At 37.2% G+C, this 23,527-nt stretch overlaps 1 protein-coding gene across 1 annotated transcript in view; it reads right to left on the reverse strand.

Moving 5' to 3' along the window:
• LOC132169553 (CMP-sialic acid transporter 3-like) overlaps positions 1-13,411 on the reverse strand; it is a 36,709-nt gene extending 23,298 nt beyond the window's left edge. Inside the window, exons 1-5 of the mRNA XM_059580574.1 lie at positions 13,117-13,411; positions 11,107-11,303; positions 10,455-10,571; positions 2,654-2,710; positions 861-938 (exon numbers count right to left, since the gene is read on the reverse strand). Coding sequence (XP_059436557.1) covers positions 861-938; positions 2,654-2,710; positions 10,455-10,571; positions 11,107-11,274 — 420 coding nt within the window. The 5' untranslated portion in view covers positions 11,275-11,303; positions 13,117-13,411. The remainder of the gene's footprint in view (positions 1-860; positions 939-2,653; positions 2,711-10,454; positions 10,572-11,106; positions 11,304-13,116) is intronic.
• Between the last annotated feature and the right edge of the window lie 10,116 nt (positions 13,412-23,527).

Genomic DNA, 23,527 nt, shown 5'->3' on the forward strand with positions numbered 1-23,527 from the left:
CCAATTTGAACTGGTAAAAAATAACATGTTCCAAGTGCAATTCAAAATGAACTTGGGAAGAACGCTTCTTTCTACTTGTGTCGATCTTACCGTTCCAAGTTCAGTTCGAAACTGCCTGAAGAATGAGCCATAGAAGGAGCTAGAAGCTGGCGCCCCAACATGCGGTTGGAACTGCAATTGGAATGCCAACCCAGAAGCTTGAACTGAACTTGGGAGAAATGCTTCTGAATTGTTGTTGATACTGCCATCCCAAGTTCAGTTCGAGCTTCTGGGTTGGCATTCCAATTGCAGTTCCAACCCCAAGTTGGCACGCCAGCTTCTAGCCCCTTCTATGACTCATTCTTCAGACAATTTAAATGGGTGTTGGCCTTGGCCTTAGTTCGAACGCCCACACTTTGATCTGCTCCAAAGCTCTTCAAAAACTAAAATGTTGCACGGTCTACTTCAGTCATTCACCTCCCATGTCAATTAAATATTCTATGTGTTAGTGTTCACTTATTAATGATGAGTTTGACCCCACACATGAGGGAAAGTGGGGGAGTGTTAAAATATAAATTAAATGACTAAATTAATCATGTCCTCTCACTTAAGCTTTTAGGATAGCTGATGATTTAAAAATTAATAACATGGGCATTATTGTAATTGTACCTTTTTCTGAAAATCTATAAATAAATGTAGAGGGTTGTGATCAATATCTAACTAGCCTCACTTTTCTATGTTTCTCTCTTCTAAATTTCCAAACACAATTCAACTTTCCTACAGAGCATAAGGAAGGCAACTCATCATGTTAGGAATGTTCAAAGAGAATATAAAGAAAATATGAAGAATTGCAGTGGTAAGAGCATTATAAAAAGTTCTACCTGCATAATGAACTTTAAATAATTGTTAATAGCATAAAGGAGAGCGGGAATAGCGAGAAGCACATTGTTTCGAGCTGCCTGCAGAGGTAATAAAAAAAAAGGTAACGTCATCTATTTTTATTATACTCTTCTTTTCCTAGACTGACCAGTGACAGCAAAAAACCAATTGTGTTTGTATGTTGTCTAGATCAGAAAGTACATTTCTACTTGGCTATGCAAAAGAAATATCAAATCAATGTGCAAAATGCTAGATGCAAACAAAAAATTGATAGAAGAATGAAGAGTTGGAGGAAAAAAAATGTCAGTTCAATAGACAATATGACAAACATTAGATTGCAAGAAAAGTCCAGAACAGAGAGAGAGAGGAGAAGAAAAAACACCATGAAACTATTAAAAAAACCATTATCAAATATTCATAATTACCTATGAATTGTGGCCCAATGCAACAAGATTCACACTCAGCAAATTAAAAAAGAAAGGAAAATTCACTTGACCCCCCTAAACTCACATTTCTTTTACAAAGACACCTCCAAACTTCTATTTCCAACCTTTGGCCCCTTCAAACAACCTTTTTTTTTTTTTTCAATTTACACCCCATCTTTAGATTTTGACATTAAACAGAAAGTTGCACATGTCCAAAATTCTGACTTGAATTGTCAAAATAGATCCTCTGTAAATTTCTTTTTTTAAAAAAATAAAATAAAAATCAAACAAAAAAATTATAGATGATGAAAGGGCAATTTAGGTATTTCAGGTCAAAATTTGTACATAAGGGTCACATGCACACCCATCCATTCATTTTAACACCAAAGTGTACCGAGGGGTGCAAATTACAATGAAATGCTAGTTTGAATGGTATCACAAATAATAATTTGGAGATATATTTGCAAACAGGGCGTCAGTCCGGGCGTGGGTTAAGTGTAATCCCCCCCACCTCCTCAAAAAAAAGATTAATTACAGTTATCCCCTTCAACTACCACTCATTTACACGTTGGCCCCACAAACTACCACCTATCAAACTCAATCCTCCTCAACTATCAGTATTTAGCAAAAGTAAGGGTATTTTTGTCATTTCACGTTAAAAATGAGCATGTGCATGTCAAGTGTGCATTTTTCCGTTCATATTTAATGAGTTGGCTTAATATAAGGGCTCTTTTTGTTGGCAATTAATAGTTGGAAGGGGGTTGAGTGTGGCAAGTGGTAGTTTATAAGAGCAACGTGTAAATGAGTGGTAGTTGAGGGTTAAGTCTAATTAACCCAAAAAGAAAAGAAAATTAGTCTTGATCCATTGCAATGTTATGTGAATCCAATGAAGATCCTTGTCCTTGACTTTTATTTTTGTATAAGATCCTTGTCCTTGACTTATAATTTCAATAGACAAATGATCTTATATAAAAATAAAAGTCAAGGACAAGGATCTTCATTGGATTCCTTTTTCTTCCCCTCTTTACCTACAATTTTATTTTATTCTTGATAAGTAGAGAAAAATTTATTAATTTGTACTCAAATCCTAAGGTCAAAATGTTAAATAATTAGATGCATAATATAAGCCTTCAAAAGCACTCCATCCATAAGTATGAGATGTATGGCAAACATATCATCTCTTATACTGCTTGAGAAATCAAAAAAATAATGTCAAAGACAAAAAAGTTTTTGAAGTGTTGCATAACCAATTGAGTTTATTAGAGTCCATATCCCATAATTAGAGACATCATCAAAATAGATACAATGTACAAGGCCCATTTCATCTTTAGAATATACAAAGCCAAACTTGTGGTAATAGTATGTCTTACCTGTACAAGCGTAGAAAGAGAGAGAAGAGATTTCTCACCAACTTTTTTATGCCGACCCTGAAAATACAAAAAGTTGAAAAATAAGAAACTAGCAGCAAATGTTTGCCAATATAAGGGAGAGATCATAAATCTTATTCTCCAACCACATTTAACAAAAATATAAAAAAGCCTCCACTGAAGGATTGAAAAGTGCTTTGTTTTTTTTTTATAAGTAATAATCAGTCTTATTAAAAGCGTAAAGGTACCCCAAAGTACACTGAGAGTATACAAAAGGATCAACTAACTAGAAAGGAGATGGATATGGTTTCTCCTTTCTTTGATCGGTTGTATTCTTGCAAGATTTCCATAGGAGTGGCAGATCGTATGTGCTGGATTTCGTCTAAGAAAGGAAAGTTTGAGGTTAAGTCGCTCTACAAGGCTTTGTCCCAATCCAGTCAAGAGGTGTTCCCTTGGAAGAGCATTTGGCGCACTAAAGCTCCTATGCGAGTGGCTTTTTTTGGGTGGACAGCGGCTCTAGGCAAAATCTTGACACATGATACTTTGCGTAAGAGGAATATAGTGGTCATGGAGTGGTGTTGTATGTGCAAGAAGTCCGGAGAGACAGTCGATCATCTTCTTCTTCACTGTGAGCTCGCAAGTGCTCTATGGCATTCGATTTTTAGTCGGTTTGGCTTGTATTGGGTCATGCCTTGCAGGGTGAGAGCCTTGTTCGAGAGTTGGTGGTCGGGAGGACGATCCCGTAGCGCAGTTGTGTGGAAGATGATCCCTCTGTGTCTTATGTGGTGTATATGGAATGAAAGAAATGCTAGATGTTTTGATAATTCCACTAGGACTATAGAGGAATTGACCCATTTTTTCCTATTTACTCTTTACTCTTGGACGGCCGCTTGGCTAGCTCCTTTAGAGATTAGTTTTTCTGATTTTCTTTTTCATTTCTCTCCCTCTTAGGCGCTCTCTTTTTATACCGCCCGTGTAAATGGGTTGCGCCCCTTTGCGCCTTTGCTTTATAATACATTTACTTATCAAAAAAAAAAAAAACTAGAAAGGGAAAAGCAAACAAGAAAATCATCGTAACTAATCTTCATCGGAAGGACATGCGCAACAATCCAAAGGTATAATGTATGAAAGCAAGAGGATAAGATGTCTTCCAATGACCCCTCCAAATCCTCAAAACACCTATTATTTCTCTCCCTCCATGAACACCAGAAAAAGCAAGTAGGCACCATCTTCCAAACCGCGGCACTCCCCCTCCTCCCCGAAGACCACCAACAGGCAAGTAAATCCGAAACCTGTCTCAGCATCACCCAAGACAACCCAAACCGACCAAAAAAGGCACTCCACAAAGCATAAGCTACCTCGCAATGAAGGAGAAGATGATCCACCGTCTCCTCACTCCTCTTGCGCATACAACATCTGTTCGTCACAATCACATGTCGCTTCCTGAGGTTATCTAGGGTCAAAATTTTGCCAAATGCCGCCGACCACACAAAGAAGATTGCCCTCAGAGGAGCTTGTGTTTGCCACACTCTTCCAAGGGAATCGCCTCCCTTCAGTACATGCCAAGGAAGCATAAAGGAGCTTGACCTTGAAACGGCCTATTTTGGAGGAGATCCACCACAACCTATCTTCACACCCTCATCTCACTCGGGCAGAATGTAACACCTGAAAAAAAAAAAAAAAAAAAGGCAAATACATCCACCTCCCAATCATGAGCCTCTCTAAAAAAACTAACATTCCACTAATTAGAGCCACCCAACACCACCAAATGAGCCGCAACTGAGGTGTCCTTTGCACAAACAATATTGAATAAACCTAGGAAAACTATCTTGAGAGCCGTATCACCACACCACAAATCATGCCAGAAGCGAACCCTAGTCCCATCCCCCACCTCAATCCGCGTAAAGCCTTTGAAAGTGTCCCACCCTTTCCTAATGTTCTTCCATAAGCCCACTCCAAAAGTTCCACCCAGCTCCATAGAGCACCACCCTCCCCATAAACTTCCAAACTTCGCATCCACCACATCCCTCCACCAAGTATCTCTCTCCGATCCATAGCGCCACAACCATTTCCCTAACAGGGCGCGATTGAACACCATTAAGTTCCTGATACCGCACTCCTTAATCGGAGTGCAAACCTTTGACCACTTCACCAGGTGGTACTTGAACTCTTCACTTAGCCCACCCCATAAAAAATTCCGCTATAGCTTCCCAATCCGCTTAGCAACACTAACCGGAATAGGGAAAAGAGACAAATAATAAGTAGGCAAATTGGCGACAGTGCTCTTGATAAGCGTGACCCTGCCACCTTTCGACAAATACGACCTTTTCCAATCAGCCAACCGATGTTCTATCTTCTCGATAACTCCATCCCAAATATGCTTAGCCTTATAAGAGGCCCCCAATGGCAGACCAAGGTACTTTACTGGCAAAGAAGCAACCCCACACCCTAGAATACCGGCTAACCTGCCCACTTGCTCCACATTCCCCACTGGAATTAACACCGACTTGGCCAAGTTAACCTTCAAACCGGAGGTAGCTTCAAACAGCAAAAATAAACTCTGCAAATAGCATAACTGGGCTGGCATAGCATTGCAAAAAATCAAGGTATCATCAATAACTAGAAGATGAGAACATAATATTACCGACCTTGAAACCTTCTATTAGCCCCCATTAACCGCCGCTGAAATCATCCTACTTAAGGCTTCCATCACAAAAACAAACAACAGAGGAGACAGGGAGTCCCCTTGTCTCAAACCCCTGGAACTGCTAAAAAAACCATTAGGAGAACCATTGACCAGAATCGAGAACCGCACCGAAGAAATGCAATGTTCTATCCAAGAGCACCAAATCCCACCAAATCCACACCTCTTTAGCAAATATAACAAGAAATCCCAATTCACATGATCATAAGCTTTTAACAGATCCATTTTGCAAATAACCCCTGGCTCCCCAAATCTCAACCTACTATCAAGGCATTCATTAGAAATCAAGATAGGATCTAGAATTTTCCTACCCTTAATAAAAGCACTTTGGGACTGGGAAATAATCATATCCAGAACTACCTTCAATCTATTTACTAAAACCTTGGCTATGATTTTGTAGATACCTCCCACAAGGCTAATTGGCCAAAAGTCTTTTAGATTGATAGCACCGGTAACCTTCGGAATAAGCGAAATGAAAGATGCATTGAGGCTCTTCTCAAACATCCCTCCTGCATGAAATGCACTAAACACCTTCATAATATCCTCCCTCACAACCTCCCAGCAAGTTTGGATGAAAGCCATAGAAAACCCATCAGGGCCCGACGCCATATTATCATTCATTTTAAACACTACCTTTCTAACCTCGTCCTCTTCAAAGTCTCTCTCCAACCAACTAGCCTCCACCTCCGAAATGGAATCAAAGGAAATACCATCTACCATAGGCCTCCAAAGAGCTTTGTTCCCACCACTTATGTATAAAAATGCTCTATTAATAACCATAACACTTAATTTTGATGGTTAGAGTATCGTCGGGCTTGCACTCAACAGTTTGTTTACTCGACTCGACTCAGGCTTTTGGATGCAACTGACATTTAGCAAAATAGACTGGCTTGAGATTGCCAAGTGCCACCTTTAGCAAAATAGAGTGGCTTGAGATTGCCAAGTACCACCAAATTAAGGGGTCAGCCCACCGTAAGCCTAGACAATCATTAACACTGCAAGGAAAGGCATACCCTCTCATAAAACTCAATACCAATAGAGGCTTGTCTTTAAGAAATAAGGATTTGATCTCCCTTTAGACTCCAATAAACTAATGATACCAGATTTGCATTTGTTATAATTGAATTAATCCACCATGTCTGGGAAGAGATCCAAATACATCTATCAGTTGAGACACGAAAAATAACTGCACACCTTGACTACAGGGAAAATGCTAACTAAAACCCACGGCTTTGCTGCTATGGTCACTAAAGACCCTTTACCTAAAACATGGCACACTTGCTCCAACAAGTATGAGGGATGGGATGGGGTATGTTTGACACTTACAATACATATACGCATACCTCAATGCATCATTTGTAGTATATCATTCTATTAAAATGGCCTTCAAATGCTAGGAATTATTTATTCATATAAAGCAATGCCTCCTTCAATGGCAATGAAAACCTTAAAAGTACTGAAAACATCTCATTCATGAAAAAAGTATTCTTCTCCACATATTTTTTTGTCTTTAATATTCCATATAAGCTCCACATATGTAAGTAACAGAAACCAATTCAGCATTTGCAAGCTTCCAAGATTAGCAATTGCCAAATCCATATATAGAAAACGAAGAAATTCTTTAAAATAAAAATATTTTAAAATACATATGAACACCAGTTATAAATGTGGAATGCATCTCAACAAAATTCAGGCCTGGGTGCACATACCCTCTACCCCTATAATCCTTAAAATATTAGAACATGTGACTATTACCTTCCCCATGGGACTAGCAAGCTTCCAACCCCCATGACATAGAACTTTGGAACCAAACACAAATTGTGCTACATTGACTTGTTTAGGCAATTTTGAATGAAAGAACCAAACACAAATTGAGATAACACAAGGTTTTATAGACACAATTGAGTTAATTAATCTCTCCACTTCTCTGCACCAATGACTTTCCAACTACCTAGAATCTTGAGAGACTAGAACACAATACTTCTTACTAGACAAGAATCAATTAGAGCAATTTGGCTACTCTCTCCAAAAGAAGATGCATACTAGAATTGTTGGGTGGTGATTAAGGAGGATATCATGGCGGTTTTTGCGGAGTTCCATGAGCGAAGTAAATTTGAAAAAAGCCTCAACGCTACGTTTATCTCTCTTATTCCGAAGACCAATGGAGCTTCCGATATAAAGGATTTTCGTCCGATTAGCCTTGTGGGAGGGACATACAAGATTGTTGCAAAGGTCTTAGCCAACAGAATGAAGGAAGTGATGGATAGGGTCATCTCTAAGCCTCAGAATGCCTTTGTTAAAGGTAGGCAAATTTTCGACTCAATTCTTTTTGCCAATGAATGCTTGGACAGCCGAATTAGATCAGGGGAACCTGGCTTGTTGTGCAAATTGGATATGGAAAAGGCATATGATCATATGAATTGGAAGTTTCTACTTTACGTTCTAAGAAGATGCTGTTTTGGAGAGAAATGGTGCTTGTGGATTGAACATTGCATTTCGACTGGGCGTTTCTTGATTTTGATCAATGGATCCTCTTCTGGTTTCTTTGATAGCTCGCGGAGCGCGGAGTGTGAGGCAAGGAGACCCTCTTTCTCCTTTCTTGTTTGTTCTAGTCATGGAGGCGTTTAGCAGGTTGATCAATGCCTCGATAAACAGGGGTCTCATCTCGGGTTTTTCTGTGGGAAGCAGAGAGTCGGATCGGGTTATTGTCTCTCACCTTCTCTTTGCAGATGACACTTTGGTTTTTTGTGGAGCAGATCCTAATCAAGTTAGAAACATTGGTGCATTACTCGTTTGCTTTGAAGCGGTTTCAGGGCTAAAGGTGAATCTGGCTAAATCTGTCTTGGTCCCTATTGGTAGTATGAACAATATGGGCACTTTGGCAGGCATCCTTGGTTGCGGATCAGCTTCTATGCCTTTGAAATATTTGGGTCTTCCGTTGGGGGCCCCGTTTATGGTTAAGGCCAGTTGGGAGGACATGTTGGAGAAGTATGCCAGAAGGCTAGCCCCATGGAAACGGCTGTATCTGTCCAAGGGGGGGAGGGTTACTCTCATTAAGAGCACCTTATCCAATCTTCCCACTTATTTTTTGTCTCTGTTTCCTATCCCTGCATCTGTGGCGAAGCGTATGGAGAAAATTCAACGTGATTTCTTATGAGGTGGGATTAATGATGAGTTTAAGTTCCATCTGATTAGTTGGAACAAGGTATGTTCTCCGATCTCAGAGGGAGGCTTAGGGATCCGGAATTTGCGTTTGATGAACAAAGCTTCGTTGGGGAAATGGTTGTGGAGATTTGCTCATGAGAAAGAGGCCTGGTGGAGGAAGATTCTGGTGGCAAAGTAAGGTGCGGTTTGGGGTGGTTGGCGATCCAGGGACCCCAATGGTTCGCAGGGGGTGGAGGTCGTTTCATTGCCACATTAGATTGGATCCTGGGATTGGGTCCAATATCAGGTTTTGGGAGGATATCTGGTGCGGTGACATGTCTCTCAAGGATACTTTTCCTGGACTTTTCAATATTGCCACCAATAAGGATGCGTCTATTGCGGATAATAGCGAGTGTATAAATGGCTCTGTGCAATGGAATGTTTCCTTCATTCGCAGGGTTCATGATTTGGAAGTGGAGGTCTTGGCCTCTTTTTATTCACTCTTGTTTTCGCACTTGATGCGTGGGGTAGGGGAGGATAGGATGTGGTGGAACGCTTCAAGAAAAGGAAAATTTGAGGTTAGATCTTATTTCAGGATCCTTGCTTCCAAAGATCCTTCCCCCTTCCCTTGGAAGAGCATATGGCGTACCAAGGTTCCTTCGAGAGTGGCTTTTTTTGCTTGGACGGCCGCGCTTGAGTCAACCCTGGATAATGTTCGGAAGAGAGGTATTGTTGTGATCAACCGTTGTTGCATGTGTGAATCGGATGGGGAGTCAGTTGACCATCTCTTTCTTCATTGTGGGGTTGCGAGTATCTTGTGGAATGCCGTTTTCTCTCGGTTTGGTTTGTGCTGGGTGATGCCTGGGAGCGTCAGGGGGTTGTATGCTTCTTGGTGGGCGGGTGGCAAATCCCGTAGTGTTGTTGTGTGGAAGATGGTTCCTCTTTGACTTATGTGGTGCATCTGGATCGAGAGAAATGCTAGATATTTCGAGGACTCGTCTAGGAATATTGAGGACCTTCTACACTTTTTCTTGTACACCCTTTTCACTTGGACCGCTAGCTGGCTAACGCCCTTAGTGATAAGCTTCCCTGATTTCCTTTTTATGTTCTCTTCTTCTTTTTCTCCCTCTTAGTCGCTCTCTTGTATACTCCTTGTGTACTAGGGTTGCGCCCCTTTGTGCTTTGATAATATATCTTTACTGATCAAAAAACAAAAAAAGAGGATGCATACTAGAAGATTTTTGGATTCAACAATCCAAGTCAGATGCAATGGTTTTGAGATCAAAGTAGTATGCATTTTCTTCTTTTACTAAAGTATCTAAAGCAGTAGTTCTCTCATAGATGTGTAGTTGAGAAGTCACATATGGAGGATTTTGCAACCCTCACACACAGCAAATTGACAATGTTTAATGATATAGAAAGCAATTGAGGCCTTGAAAATATCTTCATCATCTTCTTGGCATAACTTGTATATCTTGTTTAATATAAGTTTGTCCTAAAAGTCGAACTTCAGTAATTAAAATTGCATCCACGTTACACACATTCCTCCACTACCTTGGAGACAATTATCCTCTTCACTCAATGGTTTTCATCATCTTCTCCCTGTTCACTAATCGTAGGTATTCTTGTCTCTTGCTACTGCTGTAACAAGACAGTTTTTTTTCTTTTTACATTTTCTTCACCAGTAGACATTTAATTTAATAAATAAGGAGAAAAACTTCTACTAACTATCAAGCTCTTATAGTTTTCCATGCAATGCACAGGACATATCATGACAACCAAATAATTGTGCTCCACTAAGAAACCCTGTAAGCAAAAATACCAAAAACCACGGGAAGAATAAAGAAAGAGTACTTAAAAATAATAATAATAAATAAAAAATTAAAAAATCAGCAAAAATATTACTTGGTGAAATCCAACCCATTCCAAAAACATAGAAAGAAAGAGTAAATATACCTGGATCAAGAGCATAACAATAGCAAAAATCATTTTTGTTGCCTCTGTCAAAAAGTTAACACTGACAGGACTAAACATGAATTTCCCATCCACCTTAGACATATAAACCAATATAGGCTGCAGAAAGAGGAAACAAAGATACATAAGAAACTTTGGCAAAAATAAATTGAAACTGCAAAATGTAAGCTTAAGACATTGTTTTACAAGATTTATTACTTAAGTTGAGGTAGTCTATGTTCCTATATTTTTTATATGAGAGTCATAATGGTGATCATGACTTCCAATGACTGAGTTGTACAAGGCCAGCTGAAGAGTCAAAATTCAATATATTAAAAAAAAAAAAAAAAATGCTCTGTTGTTAAGGTTAAGCAATCCTCTTCGGATAACTCATCCAGTCCAAGGATAGCTTTAAGGTCTTAATGCCGCTGTAAAATTCCTTTAATTGGTTGTCCAGTTATTCGAGGTTGGAGTATAATTGATGTTGAATATAAAGGATCTACAACTCGATAGATACCTTTGGCAGCTAATCCTTATTTAAGTATCATATGACATGTAATTATGTATTTGAATTTATACATATGTTTCAATACTCCTCCCATTGTCTTTTACACGGGAATAGAATCAACATAGTAGATAAGAAGGATCCAAGTACCTGTAGACCAACAAAGATACAGTCTCCAACAACCAAAAGGATGTTCAGGACCCTGGTTTTAGAGGAAACATCAATTCTATGCCGGTCATATGCCCTTGACACAGTTTTGGAAGTTGGGGACAACAATTTTGAGTGGCAAACATTGCATTCTACCATCCTGTTCTGCATGCACGTGCCCACCAGCCCTCAAAACAATACTGTTTTCAAAACCAATGAAATTGAGCTGAGGTAGGAATAACATTCGAGTATGAAATTTTGCAACAAGAAAAACAGAATTCAATTAAAACGACCACCACTAACAGAAAGGTGATACTTGAGATGCTTTATGGTTATAGGACTGGTTATTATTCTGCATATATACATAACCTATGTGAGTCTATGCAAGTATTCAGACCTAAATACAAGTATACCCATGTAGTTGTGGATGTGCATTTACCTACATTTCATGAAATGATAAAAGTATACACATGTGGTTGTGGTTGTGGATGTGCATTTCCCTACATTGCATTTACCTACATTTCATCAATGTTCTGCCTAGTTGATGGATACGGTGGAAGAGGCAGCTCTGTCTCCAGAGATGGAAGAATATGACAAGTCTTGTCGTGAGGAAGAGAAGGCGCTAATGGTTCGTGGGGGTGGAAACAAGGCCGTTAGGTTTCTAGAGGCTGTCGTTTACGACGAGGGTGGGCGGAAAGGGATCATCTGGATCCCAGAGGGCCGGAATGGGCGGGGATGGCGTTAGATGAGAGCGACATAGAAAAATAGGTCTATATCGTTGGATCCTAAGCCCAAAGCCGAAGGTAAAGCAACGCAGATATGTTGGGGGAGCCATTCCGGATCCGGAAATCGATCCAGACCCGGGTTCGGGTCCAAATTCGATCCTGAATCCCATCTCAGGTAGGGGTGGGTATCGGTTCAGAAAAGTCATTTTCGGTCAGTTAACCGAAATTGTCGGTTAAATCGGTTAATTCACCAATTGCATTTCGATAACAAATTCAAAATTTTCGGTTAATTTCGGTAGTCGGTTAATCAGTTAACCGTGAGCCTTTTTAATTGGGCCAATGCTACTTTTAAATGGGCCAAAAATTGGTTGTTTTGGGAGCCCAATTTTTTTTGTTTGGGCTAAAAAGACAAAAATAACTTATTGAACATTTTTTGGGGGCTAAGATCAATCTTGAGGGCCCAAATTTGTTCTCGGGGCTAAAATAACTTATTAAACATGTTTTTTGGGCTAAATAACAAATTTACTGTACAGCCTAAAGCTTTAACGAAGGTTTTAAATTGGTTTTTTCTGTTCAGTCCTAGAGCGTTAAGTTCTTTCTGTTCTCATGGTTTTAAATTGGTATGCAGTTCACCAATTGGTTACAAAAATGGGTAGATTCAGACAATCCCAAACCTTGGCAAACTTAGAATCCATCAAAGAATAATAAATAAAGTCTCAACTAAGCCACCTCCAACATGGATTACCTTCAATTCCTTAAATTTTCTTCCTTCAATAATCAAACAAATCAAAACATAAACATAATGATCAACATAAAAGAGTAAAATACACAAATAAGTAATATCAAGTAAGAAAGCAATAAGAATATAAGATGCCAAAAACTTAATCAAACAACAATCAATCTTCTGAAAAAAAAAAAGCCAATGAAAGCACCCCATGCACCAGCCTATACATCATACCTATAGGTCCTAAACAACCAAAACCTGATACAAACAGAGAAGAAAAACAAGGGCCAACAGCAATACAAATTTCAAGAATAATTACAGCAATTAGCAAATGCTTATCCAAAAGAAGAAAATTTATTTGCAGGAAAAATCAAGGTAGCGTAAATCAGATCAAGGTTGCGTAAAAAACTAAAAATCTATCATTTTCATTCCTAAGTATTCCTAAATCCTAATAATATAAACAAACTCGAAAATAAATGCAAAATCAAAGAATCAAAATCTAAACCCTCAATTAGTTCAAAAAAGACAAATCAAAGAAAATGAAGTAACTCGAAAAATCTATACCTGAAAAGACGGGAGACGAGAGAGAGATACGACGGCTTGCCGCTTGCAACAAGAAAGCGAGGGAGACGGCGATGAAGTTAAGCCACCGGACACGACGGGAGACGAGAGAGAGACACAACGGCTTGCCGCTTGCAACGAGAGAGCGAGAGAGAGAGTCGACAGACGGCCGCGAGAGAGAGAGAGAGAGAGAGAGAGAGAGAGAGAGAGAGGCAGCCGGAGAGAGACGGCCGCGCGGAGTGAGAGAGAGGGAGGCAGGAGGCAGGGCCGCAGGAGACTGGAGAGTTGAGAGGGGCAGCAGGCGTGAGGAGTTGGGATTATTTCAAATGAAAGTTTAGTTTATATCCAAACTTAAAACGACACCGTTTTGAGTTTCAATTAAATTTTTTTTAAAAAAATGTCAAAATGACGCGGTTTTACTATGCAGGAACGGTTCGGTCCAGTTAACCGAAAAAAAAATAATTTTATACCGATTAACCGAACCGACGTTGGTATAAAAAATTCATACCCATTTTTTTACCACAAAAGTCGGTTGACGGCTAATTTCGATTCGGTCGTCGTTGGTAGGCGGTCGGTAATTGGTAGGTGATTATTTTGTCCACCCCTAATCTCAATGTCTTTGTTGAGTCTTTCTTCGGATCCGGATTTATTGTGGGTGGATTCTCTGCAACATTGTTGAAGATACGGACGAGAGGCTGGTTTGGGTACCATTGTTATCCTTAAATAATTATTTCCTCCAAAATAGGTAAACAATTTTTGGGGTATTACAACTATAGCAGGTCGTGGGGTTGTCTATCCGGAGTTGGCATTGTCGGACTTGTTATTAGTCTACATTTTGTATAGACATATTATGTTTGTCTAAATTAATGCTAATTTGTATATGGCTCATGTTGCATGTGGCAAAGATGTACATATCAACTCTAAATGTGTGTTATGTCTAATGATGATTAGTTTATGTTGCAATGATATGGACAATGATAAATAGTGAGATATGATGCATAAATTACTATAAGACTTATTTATATTGTCTATTAAGTTTATGCATAGATTCACGACATATTATGGCACTGTCATGCCACTATGACAATTCACTTCATCCATAATATGTTTAAAAAAAAAAAAAAAATTAGTCATGTTTAATTAAGCGGGTCACCACACAAATGGCTTTACACATTGCTTCTAACCTAATTTTTCATTAAATGACTAAGCATATTGAGGTTGATTGTCATTTTATTTGAGTGAAGATACTCAGAGGAGATATATCTACACCATTTGTGAAGTCTGAAGACCAGTTAGTTGATATGTTTACAAAATTCTTATATCAAAAGAAGTCGAAGTTTATTTGTTCAAAGCTAAAATTATATGATATATATGTTCTAGCTCAAGGGAGAGTGTTAGAAGAGCTTGTTACGGTTAAAAGAGTATGTTGGTGATAGAAATTATGGTACAAGGGTATTTTGATTTATGGTACAAGGGTATTTTGATCTTTGTATTGAATTTCACAATATATATATATATATATATATATATATATATCCTCTTCTTCCTCTAGTTTCTTCCCATGCCAACCCCTACAATAGAAGTAAGCCACATATATATGCTTAGTTTTAGGAAAAATTACACTTTACCCCCTCAAAGTTTCACCCGAATTTTGATTTGGCCTTCAATGTTTAGAAATTGGCAATGTACAAAGTATAAAAAAATCGCAATGTGATCAACCCGTCAATAATTTTCGTTTTCTCTTACAAAAATTATTAAAAACGCCTATTTGTCCATATATATATAAGAATACAAAAATAAAAAATAAAAAAATAATTGGAGGTGCCCGACCACCAACTTTGGCCATGGGGTGGCCGAGCAATGGCCAAATCGGGGTGGCCTGGCCACCCCCACAGGAGATTAAAAATGATTCATATGTCACATATATTATATATTATATTATATTAAGAGAGTTTTTATTAAACTGAAACTTTTAGATAATTAAATATACAAATAACTACTTAAGGTAAAAGGTTATTTCATTTCACCAAATATTGTATCCCTTGATGGAAGGAATCAACTTTTTATTATGGATAAGGGTCTTGGTCTATCTATAAATAAACCTATGATTCTACATTAATCACAGCACGAATCACTCACAACATGAACGTGAGAAACAGATAAGCTAAAAACTCTTATCTATTACTCTTCAATATATTGTGAGTTCTAGGATTGCGAATTCAACAAACATTCAAGTTTGAATTTCTAAATTATTCAATTCAAGTACTTAAGCAACAATTGCCAGAGATTAGTGTTTTTGTTTGATGTTTATATTATAATCTTCTCCCAAATTCTTACACATTTGCCTCATAAGCATCCAAGCATAATTATAAGATCCCTCATCTTCTCAAGAACCAAATGGAGAATCAAACTTCATAAAGATATTTTATTTACACTTTTATAAATAATTGGACCTAAGAGGAGGGGGAAAGAGATATTCAAACTAGTAATCTCCGTTTCATGAAACATTGTCCCCATCCGATTGAGAGCCTAAAGATATTATTCTAGACTAGAACTCCAACATTCATACATTCAGAAACTACAAAAGAAAGTAGTCTTTGCAGCTATCACTGTCTAGTTCTAAAATGTTGTGAAAGTGAAAACAAGTTGATGGCTTTTGAATATTCACGATCATCATTAAAAATTGAAATAATGAACACATGGATCTAAAGAATATGTGATTATCATACAGTTGCAGCCTTGCGGGGAAGGAAATTTGAAATCTTGCTGGTGTAGAAATCAGGTTGTATGGAGTTGTTTGGATTCTGCAGCATTGATATTGTAGTCACACCTGTTAAGACAAAAAGGCAACAAGATAATCAGATTTCATATGACAGTAGATGAAGCTAGAGGTGGGCAAATTAACCGCCTACCAATTAGCGACTGCCAATTGACCGAGAACCGACCGACACCGCTTAACCGATGGCCGGTAGGTGGTAGACTTTTTCTATTTCTGACAAGCTCAGTTCAGTAGGTAGAATAACATTTTCTAACCGAGTCGACTTTATTGACCAACTTTGCCAACCAATTTTTCATTTCTTTGCTTATCGACATTACTGACCGATATTACTTAACCAACATTACCGATTGTCATTCGGTAACAGAATAAAGAGTTGGCGGCATAAGTCGGTGAAAATTTTGACTTTACCGACAATGGCGGTGCGAAATGCGAAAACCCCATTTTCGTAACCAAATTATTCGACTCCCACCTCTAGATGAACCTCACAAAGGCACAAAGTTACATGAGAGAACAAGAAGAGTTTTACAACCACCATTTTGTCCAAATAGAATATCTGTATCTAATCTGTCCTCAACCATGCATATCTATGACTTGAGAATGTCAAATCCATGGTTATGACAATCAATTAGAGATCACATACTTGATGACTATGCAGATTAAGAATGAGAATCTGGCACAAGAAGTTTCTGAATCAATAAATGCAGTAATGCTAATGTCTACATGTGGACTGCAAAGGCAATTTGAAAGCTCTGATATAAGTTTTGCTGAAGCCATTTTTGTTTTTTCTTTTCTTTTGGTGAGTAGTATTTGTTGAAGTTATGGATTAATTATAGCCAAAGCAGTATAGAGAATGAGAATAAGGCATTTGAAAGATGTACTTGTTTGCTAAATAGTCCATCATAAAAGTTGAGGGCTTTCCCATAACCAGTGGCTCAAGTTGAGTAGATCCACTGACAGCACCAACCATAGAACCACCACCTGAAAGAAATCAAGTGCCCATAACAATGTGAATAAAACGATAATACAATATAATAACAATAAATTGACACTGTGTTAAAGCTTGGGAGTCTGGAAGGAGAATAGAGGAAAGGATAAGGGGAAGAGGGAAAGGAGAAGAGGAGAAGAGATGAATAGTTATCCCTTCTTTTTGCTTAGAGGTTTGATGAAGGTAGCAAGAAGCTCTCAGAAAAGCAATTTTTCAAACCAAAGTTATTTGAAATTGTGGTTTTTATTTAATGTGATTCCAATGTGGGATTTAGATTAAAGTGTGACTACTTTACTAATGATCTTGGCAGTGTAGAAACACTGTTGAAAGTAGTGCTGAAATTTAAATTTAAATTATTTGTGGGTCCAATTAGTAAGGATTTTTTGTCAGTTGTTTACTTGGTAATAATTTGTTGTCCAAATTAATTTGCTTCAAAGGTTGGAATTGAGCATTATTAGGATTATTTGAGATGCTTATATACGCATTATAATGACTAATATTGTTATGGACACATAACCAACATTTTGACGGCTCGCTTTGAGTTTCTCTCAAACCCTAGGTGTAATGCTTTCTTTCACAATGAGTGATTCCTAGGAACCTACTAGTGTGATGCTAGTAGTTATTTTATGCTTTCATTGTATGGATTTTTTATTTCCAAAAGTGCAACCAGATATGCAAGCCATTAATTCCCTAAACAATTTCAACAATTTCCCATCCCTACAAACCCGAACTCTTATTTCCTATACCCTAGAATCTTCACTTGACTACATCAGCATTTCTACATGTCTTTCAAAACCTCTCTCCCTCCCACCTAAAAATAAATCCAAACAGAAGAAAGGCGAGTCTCCCACCCCTCCCCCTCCCTCAATCCAAACATACTATAAATCAAAGTGAATTCTCATTCCTACAAAGAATGAAATAAAAAACAAATTTTCAGAATATAAATTTATTCGAGATCATTACCTTAATCTCCTCTCCATCGAATATTGTGACCGGTGCATATTTCAGCCAATGCTTTATAGAAATCTCATTTCATGGGCATATGTAAGAGAAAATATTTTCATACTTAAGGATTATTCAATAAATCATTTCCCTAGAATGAAGCACTTAGGCTCTAATTCTTAAGTATAACAAAAGAGAAGGAAATGATTCCAATAAACAAAGATCTAGGCAGGCACTAGCAGGGCCAGAGAAGTTAAATCATATCCACAAAGGAACCACAATTATTGAGGAACACAAAGAAAATTACTACTAATAAAAAGAGGAAAGAAACTTAAACATCTGGTGAGAAACTGTAGTTGTCAAGGAAGCATTATGGGTTCAATGTTGTCCAATGATGAAACCATCCAATAAATAGTATATCTGAACAAATAATTTTATAATTTACCTAATTTTTTTTTTAAAAAAAAATGAGTTACGTCATAAGAGAAGATAGTTAATGGAAAATGTAAAAATAAATAGTCTTATGTAAATTAAATGCATAAGATACAAGCTCATATAAACCCCAAGAACAACAACCATAAACTGCTTACAAAGTTATAAAGATAATTCTTAGCTGCTTTTACGAACTTATCTTAGTACATTGACTTAATAACCAGTGCAACATTTCACATTGTGATTACCATAAATGAAATTAGTTTCTATCTACAACTATAAGCTTTGGTAACCATATCAGTACATCAATAAATGCAATATTGCCAGTCTAGGAAAGATAACAAGAAACTGCTAACTTATCATCAATCTTATACTTATTAGCAACATTAAAACAATGGAAAGTATAAGTGTCATCTAATATAGTATTAATTCCCATCAGGAAATTGGTTCCAAACCAAAACTGAGAAAATTCTTTTTAGTTTGCCCATATTATGGTGGTGGCAATAATAACTTGGAGATGGCATGTTATACTATCATGGTATAGTGACAATGGCAACAGTAGGTTATGGTGGTGTGATAGTAAGTGGTGGTAATGAATATGACAATAGTGGTGGCAATAACGGTAGCAGTGTTCAAATGAAGAGCAACATAGGATGGGAATAGAATAACAGAATTTCCACAATAACGCCACCTCCTATGGAATTTAAACTTGAGAGTTTTTTGTGCTTGAAATATCCAAAGTTTAAAACTACTCCACAGATTTTTTTTAAATGACTCTCTTGTTAGCCCAAACAAGGGAAATCAATATTAGAGTTTTTTTTTTTGATAAGTAATTTCAATATCATTAAATAAGTGCAAAGGGGCGCAACCCTAGTACACAGGAAATTAATATTGAAAATTGAATTACAACTTTAAGTAAAATCCCTCGTCCAACACAGAGGGATTGGGGAGAATTTTTGGGACCTTGCTAACGTGGCATCAGTCTCTTAAAGCTTTCTGAAGTTGGTTGGGATTTCCTACGTTTTGGAGCTACGCGCTCTTTCTATTCTACGCGTGAGGGCGAATGACATCTTTGATGATTGTGATTCCGGTGGAGGTGTGCCGAAAAACTACTGGCGCTTGCAATTCATAGGTGGTGTAGTGCTCAATTGGTGAATTTTGGCTAGAAGAGCCAACAAAGGTCGTGGCAGGAAAAAGAATTCAAAGGTGATTTTGCAGGATGTTAAGGTTGTTATGGATGATGCTTCGCGATCTGTAGATCGCGATATAGAATTGAGTGAAGAGGAGAATTGTGAGTCTCTGGATTGTGAAGCTCAATTGGAGAATGTTTTGGAGGTGGATGCTCAATGGTTGCTTGTTGTCCGCTCTCCTGCTGTTGAGTTGAATAAGGATGATGTTGAGGTTAGTCCTGATCTTCCTAAGGAAGAGGTTTAACATAATTTGGAAGCCTCTAGTGTTAAAGAGGGTATTTCAGAAGGTGTTTGTGAGGCTTCAATTGAGCATAAGAATCTAGCTCAAGACTAGAGGCAGTTATTTTGATCTGAGAAGTCTCTTGGAATGTTGCACTATTTTACTCCTTCTCGGGAGGATGGTAGAGTTGTTGTGAAGCCTCCAAAGGAAGCTATTGAGGAAGGCATCTTGAAATGGTCACCTTCTCTAGTTGGTCAGTTTCTTGATAAGCCTTTGCCTTACTATATTGTCAAGCGAGCTATGAAAAATCTTTGGGCTCAGTCCAAAGGATAGATCCAAAGGATAGTCCTTGGATTGTTGACACAAGTGCAGCTGATCACATGATCAGTTGTGTTACTCTCTTTACAACTGTCAATACAATTGTTTCTACTTCTGTCAAACTTCTTAATGGTGATTTGGTTTCTGTCACACACATAGGCATAGTTAGAATATCAAAACATCTTATTTTAACGGATATGTTATGTGTACCTTCGTTTTCTTTTAACCTTATTTCTTCTACAAAACTGATCAAACATCTCAAATGATGCATCATTTTCATTAACAATCTCTAATTTATACAAAATTTGGTCAGGTGAAAATGATTGGAGTGGGTGAGGAAAGAGAAGGCTTGTTTTACTTGACGCAACCACCAACCAAGTCTACTGCACAATCTATGATTTTTTCTGTTTCTCTCAAAGATCATTCCATAGACTTATGACATTATAGGCTAGGTCATTTGTCAACTTTTATAATAAATCTGTTGCACAATTTAGGCCTTGTTTGGTAAACAACAAGCCCTTTACAATACACTGTTCATGATTGGTGAGGAAAAAAATGAGTGTAATAATTAGTATAGAAAAGTGAAAAAGTTGTATTGAAAAGTGGAAAAGTTTTGTTTTGTAGTGATTTTTTTTTATTTATTTAAATAGTAGTAAAAAATAAAGGGGAAACTTCACTAAAGACCCCAAAACTTCCACCCGTTTTGAAATACCCCTCATGAACTTCAAAATCTTTCAATTTAGTCCCCTGAACTTTCAATTGCTCTCAATTTGGACACTTCCATTAATTTTAGCCGTTAAAAATTCAAAAAAAGACCAAAATATCCATGATTTTTGTTTTTTTTGTTTTTTTTTTTTTAAAAAAAAAAAACGTTTTAGAAGTTGAAATTTTATACAAAAGTCAGGGATATAAACATCATGTGACGTTTAAAATCTGACGAAGGGGTCCAAATTGAAAGCAATTGAAAGTTTATGGGACTACATTGAGAGATTTTGAAGTTCAGGAGGAATATTTCAAAACGGGTGGAAGTTTGAGGGTCCTTAGTGAAGTTTTCCCAAAAATAAATGATGTGATATAAAAAGTAAATTATGTGATATAAAAAGTGAGAATGTTTTGATGTTGATTTTTTTGAAAAATGAGATGAATAGTGTGGTGGTGTTTAGTGTTGTTTGCCAAACACCACCTTTGATCCTTCTATTTCCATTGATTCAAATAAATTTTGTAATATTTGCCATTTGGCAAAATAGAAACAATTATCTTTTCTTGTGAGTAATAAAATTTAAAAACTTCAACTTGATTTTGTTCATGTTGACATTTGGGATCCCTTTTCTAAACAATCCATTGATGGTCCACATTACTTCCTTACCATTGTTGATGATTTTAATAAATACGTTTGGGTTCATCTTATGACTCAAAAATCTCAAACTAGGTCTCTTGTTCAGTCATTCTTTAAGCTTGTTGCAACACAATTTAATCTTAAGGTTAAAACTTTGAGATTTGATAGTTGTGTAAAATTTCACATGGATGAATTTTTTATCAAATCAAGGTACTTTACATCAACACAGTTGTCTAGAGACACCTCAACTAAACTCTATTGTAAAAAGAAAACATCATGACTTACTTAATGTTGCTAGAGCTTTAAAGTTTCAATCAAACTTACCTTTTTCATTTTGGGGAGATTGCATTTTAATTGCAACTTATTTGATCAATAGAATTCCATCACCATTTCTATCTAACAAATCATCATATGAATTGTTGTTTTCAGTAGTCCCTACATATTCTCATCTAAAAGTGTTTAGATGTTTAGCTTTTGCATCCACTCTATCTGGATAAGACCAACTTTGAACTTTAAGCTATAGGTTACCCCACATGGCATGAAATAATATCAACTTCTTAATATAAACACAAATTCTATCTTTATATCGAGAAATGTCATCTTTCATGAATATATATTTGTTTTTGCATCAAATGATTTTCATTGTGATTCAAATGGAAATTTTGTTCAACCTACTGAACTACTCCCTAATTTACTTCTATTATCTGATGATGCTTATCACAATGATGGTGTTGACTTCAATCCTACACTTTCCACAATCCATCGCGAAGCAACTCAATTAAATGATGATCATTCCACACCTAGATCCCTATAATCCATCATGAAACAATTTCTCATGATTCTTTTGATCGCCATTCATCACATTCTGATCATAATACTCTAACATATAACATACAAACCTCATCTTCCATTCAAAATAATTTTTTTAGAAAATCCACTCTCATTAGACAAACCCCTGGTTATTTGCAGAATTATCATTGTCAACTTGCCTCTTCATCCAAATCGATTTTATTTGATCCAAATCAATTGATGATGCTGAGATTGAAAATGACAATGCACGGATTCCCTATTATCTTTCATATGTTCTTTCTTATGATCACTTATCACATTCTTATAAAGCTTTCAATCTATCCATTGTTTCCCAAACTGAACCAAAATTCTTCCACCAAGTTGTCAAATCCTCTGAATGGCATGAAGCTACGAAGGTAGAACTCATTGCTTTGCAAGCCAACAATACTTGTATTTTAGCCACTTTACCTCCTGGAAAGAAAGCAATTGGGTGTAAGTGGGTTTACAAGATTAATCTTAAAGCTGATGGAGGTGTGGAGAGATATAAAGCCCATTCAAAGTTTATACTCAATGTGAAGGCCTAGACTATCATGATACTTTCTCATGTGACTAAACTTACTACAGTCAGATGTCTACTAGCCGCTGCAGCCACTAAGAATTGGTTTTTACATCAATTAGATGTAAACAACGTGTTCTTATATGGAGATCTTGATGAAGAAGTTTATATGAATGTCCTGCCTGGTTTTGGCATCAAGGGGGAGTTACAGGTGTGTAAGTTGACTACATCATTGTATGGCATGAAGCAATGCTCAAGGCAATGGATTTCCAAATTTTCTAACACTTTGATTGCTCAAGGTTTCATTTAGTCAAAGTCTGATTATAGTCTCTTTACTAAGACTAAAGGTTTTGCCTTTATTGCTTTGTTAGTATATGTTAATGACATTGTATTAGCTAGTAATGATTCTGAAGCCATTACTTAGTTCATCACCTCACTCAATGAGCAGTTCAAACTCAAAAATTTGGGGACATTGAAGTTCTTCGATGGGTTAGAGGTAGCAAGATCAACTAAAGGCATATCACTATCCCAACAGAAGTATTAATTGGAGATTCTAGAAGATTCTAGTTTATTGGCTTCTAAACCATCGAAATTCCCCATGGAATAAAACCTAAAGTTATCTAAGGATAGTTGCAATTTGTTGGAAGATCCAACTAGCTACATGTGTCTCATTGGCTGATTGATTTATCTCACAATCACACGTCCTAACTTGGCTTATGCAGTTCAAAATCTAAACCAATTTATGGATCAATCAAGGCAACCACACTTAGATGCCGCTCACAGAATCTTGAGATATCTAAAGAATTCTCCTGGTCAAGGATTATTTTTTCCATCTTCCTCACATTTTCGAGTGAAGGCTTTTGATGA

This window comes from Corylus avellana, chromosome ca2 (genome assembly GCF_901000735.1).
Source record: "Corylus avellana chromosome ca2, CavTom2PMs-1.0".
NCBI classification, from domain to species: Eukaryota; Viridiplantae; Streptophyta; class Magnoliopsida; order Fagales; family Betulaceae; genus Corylus; species Corylus avellana.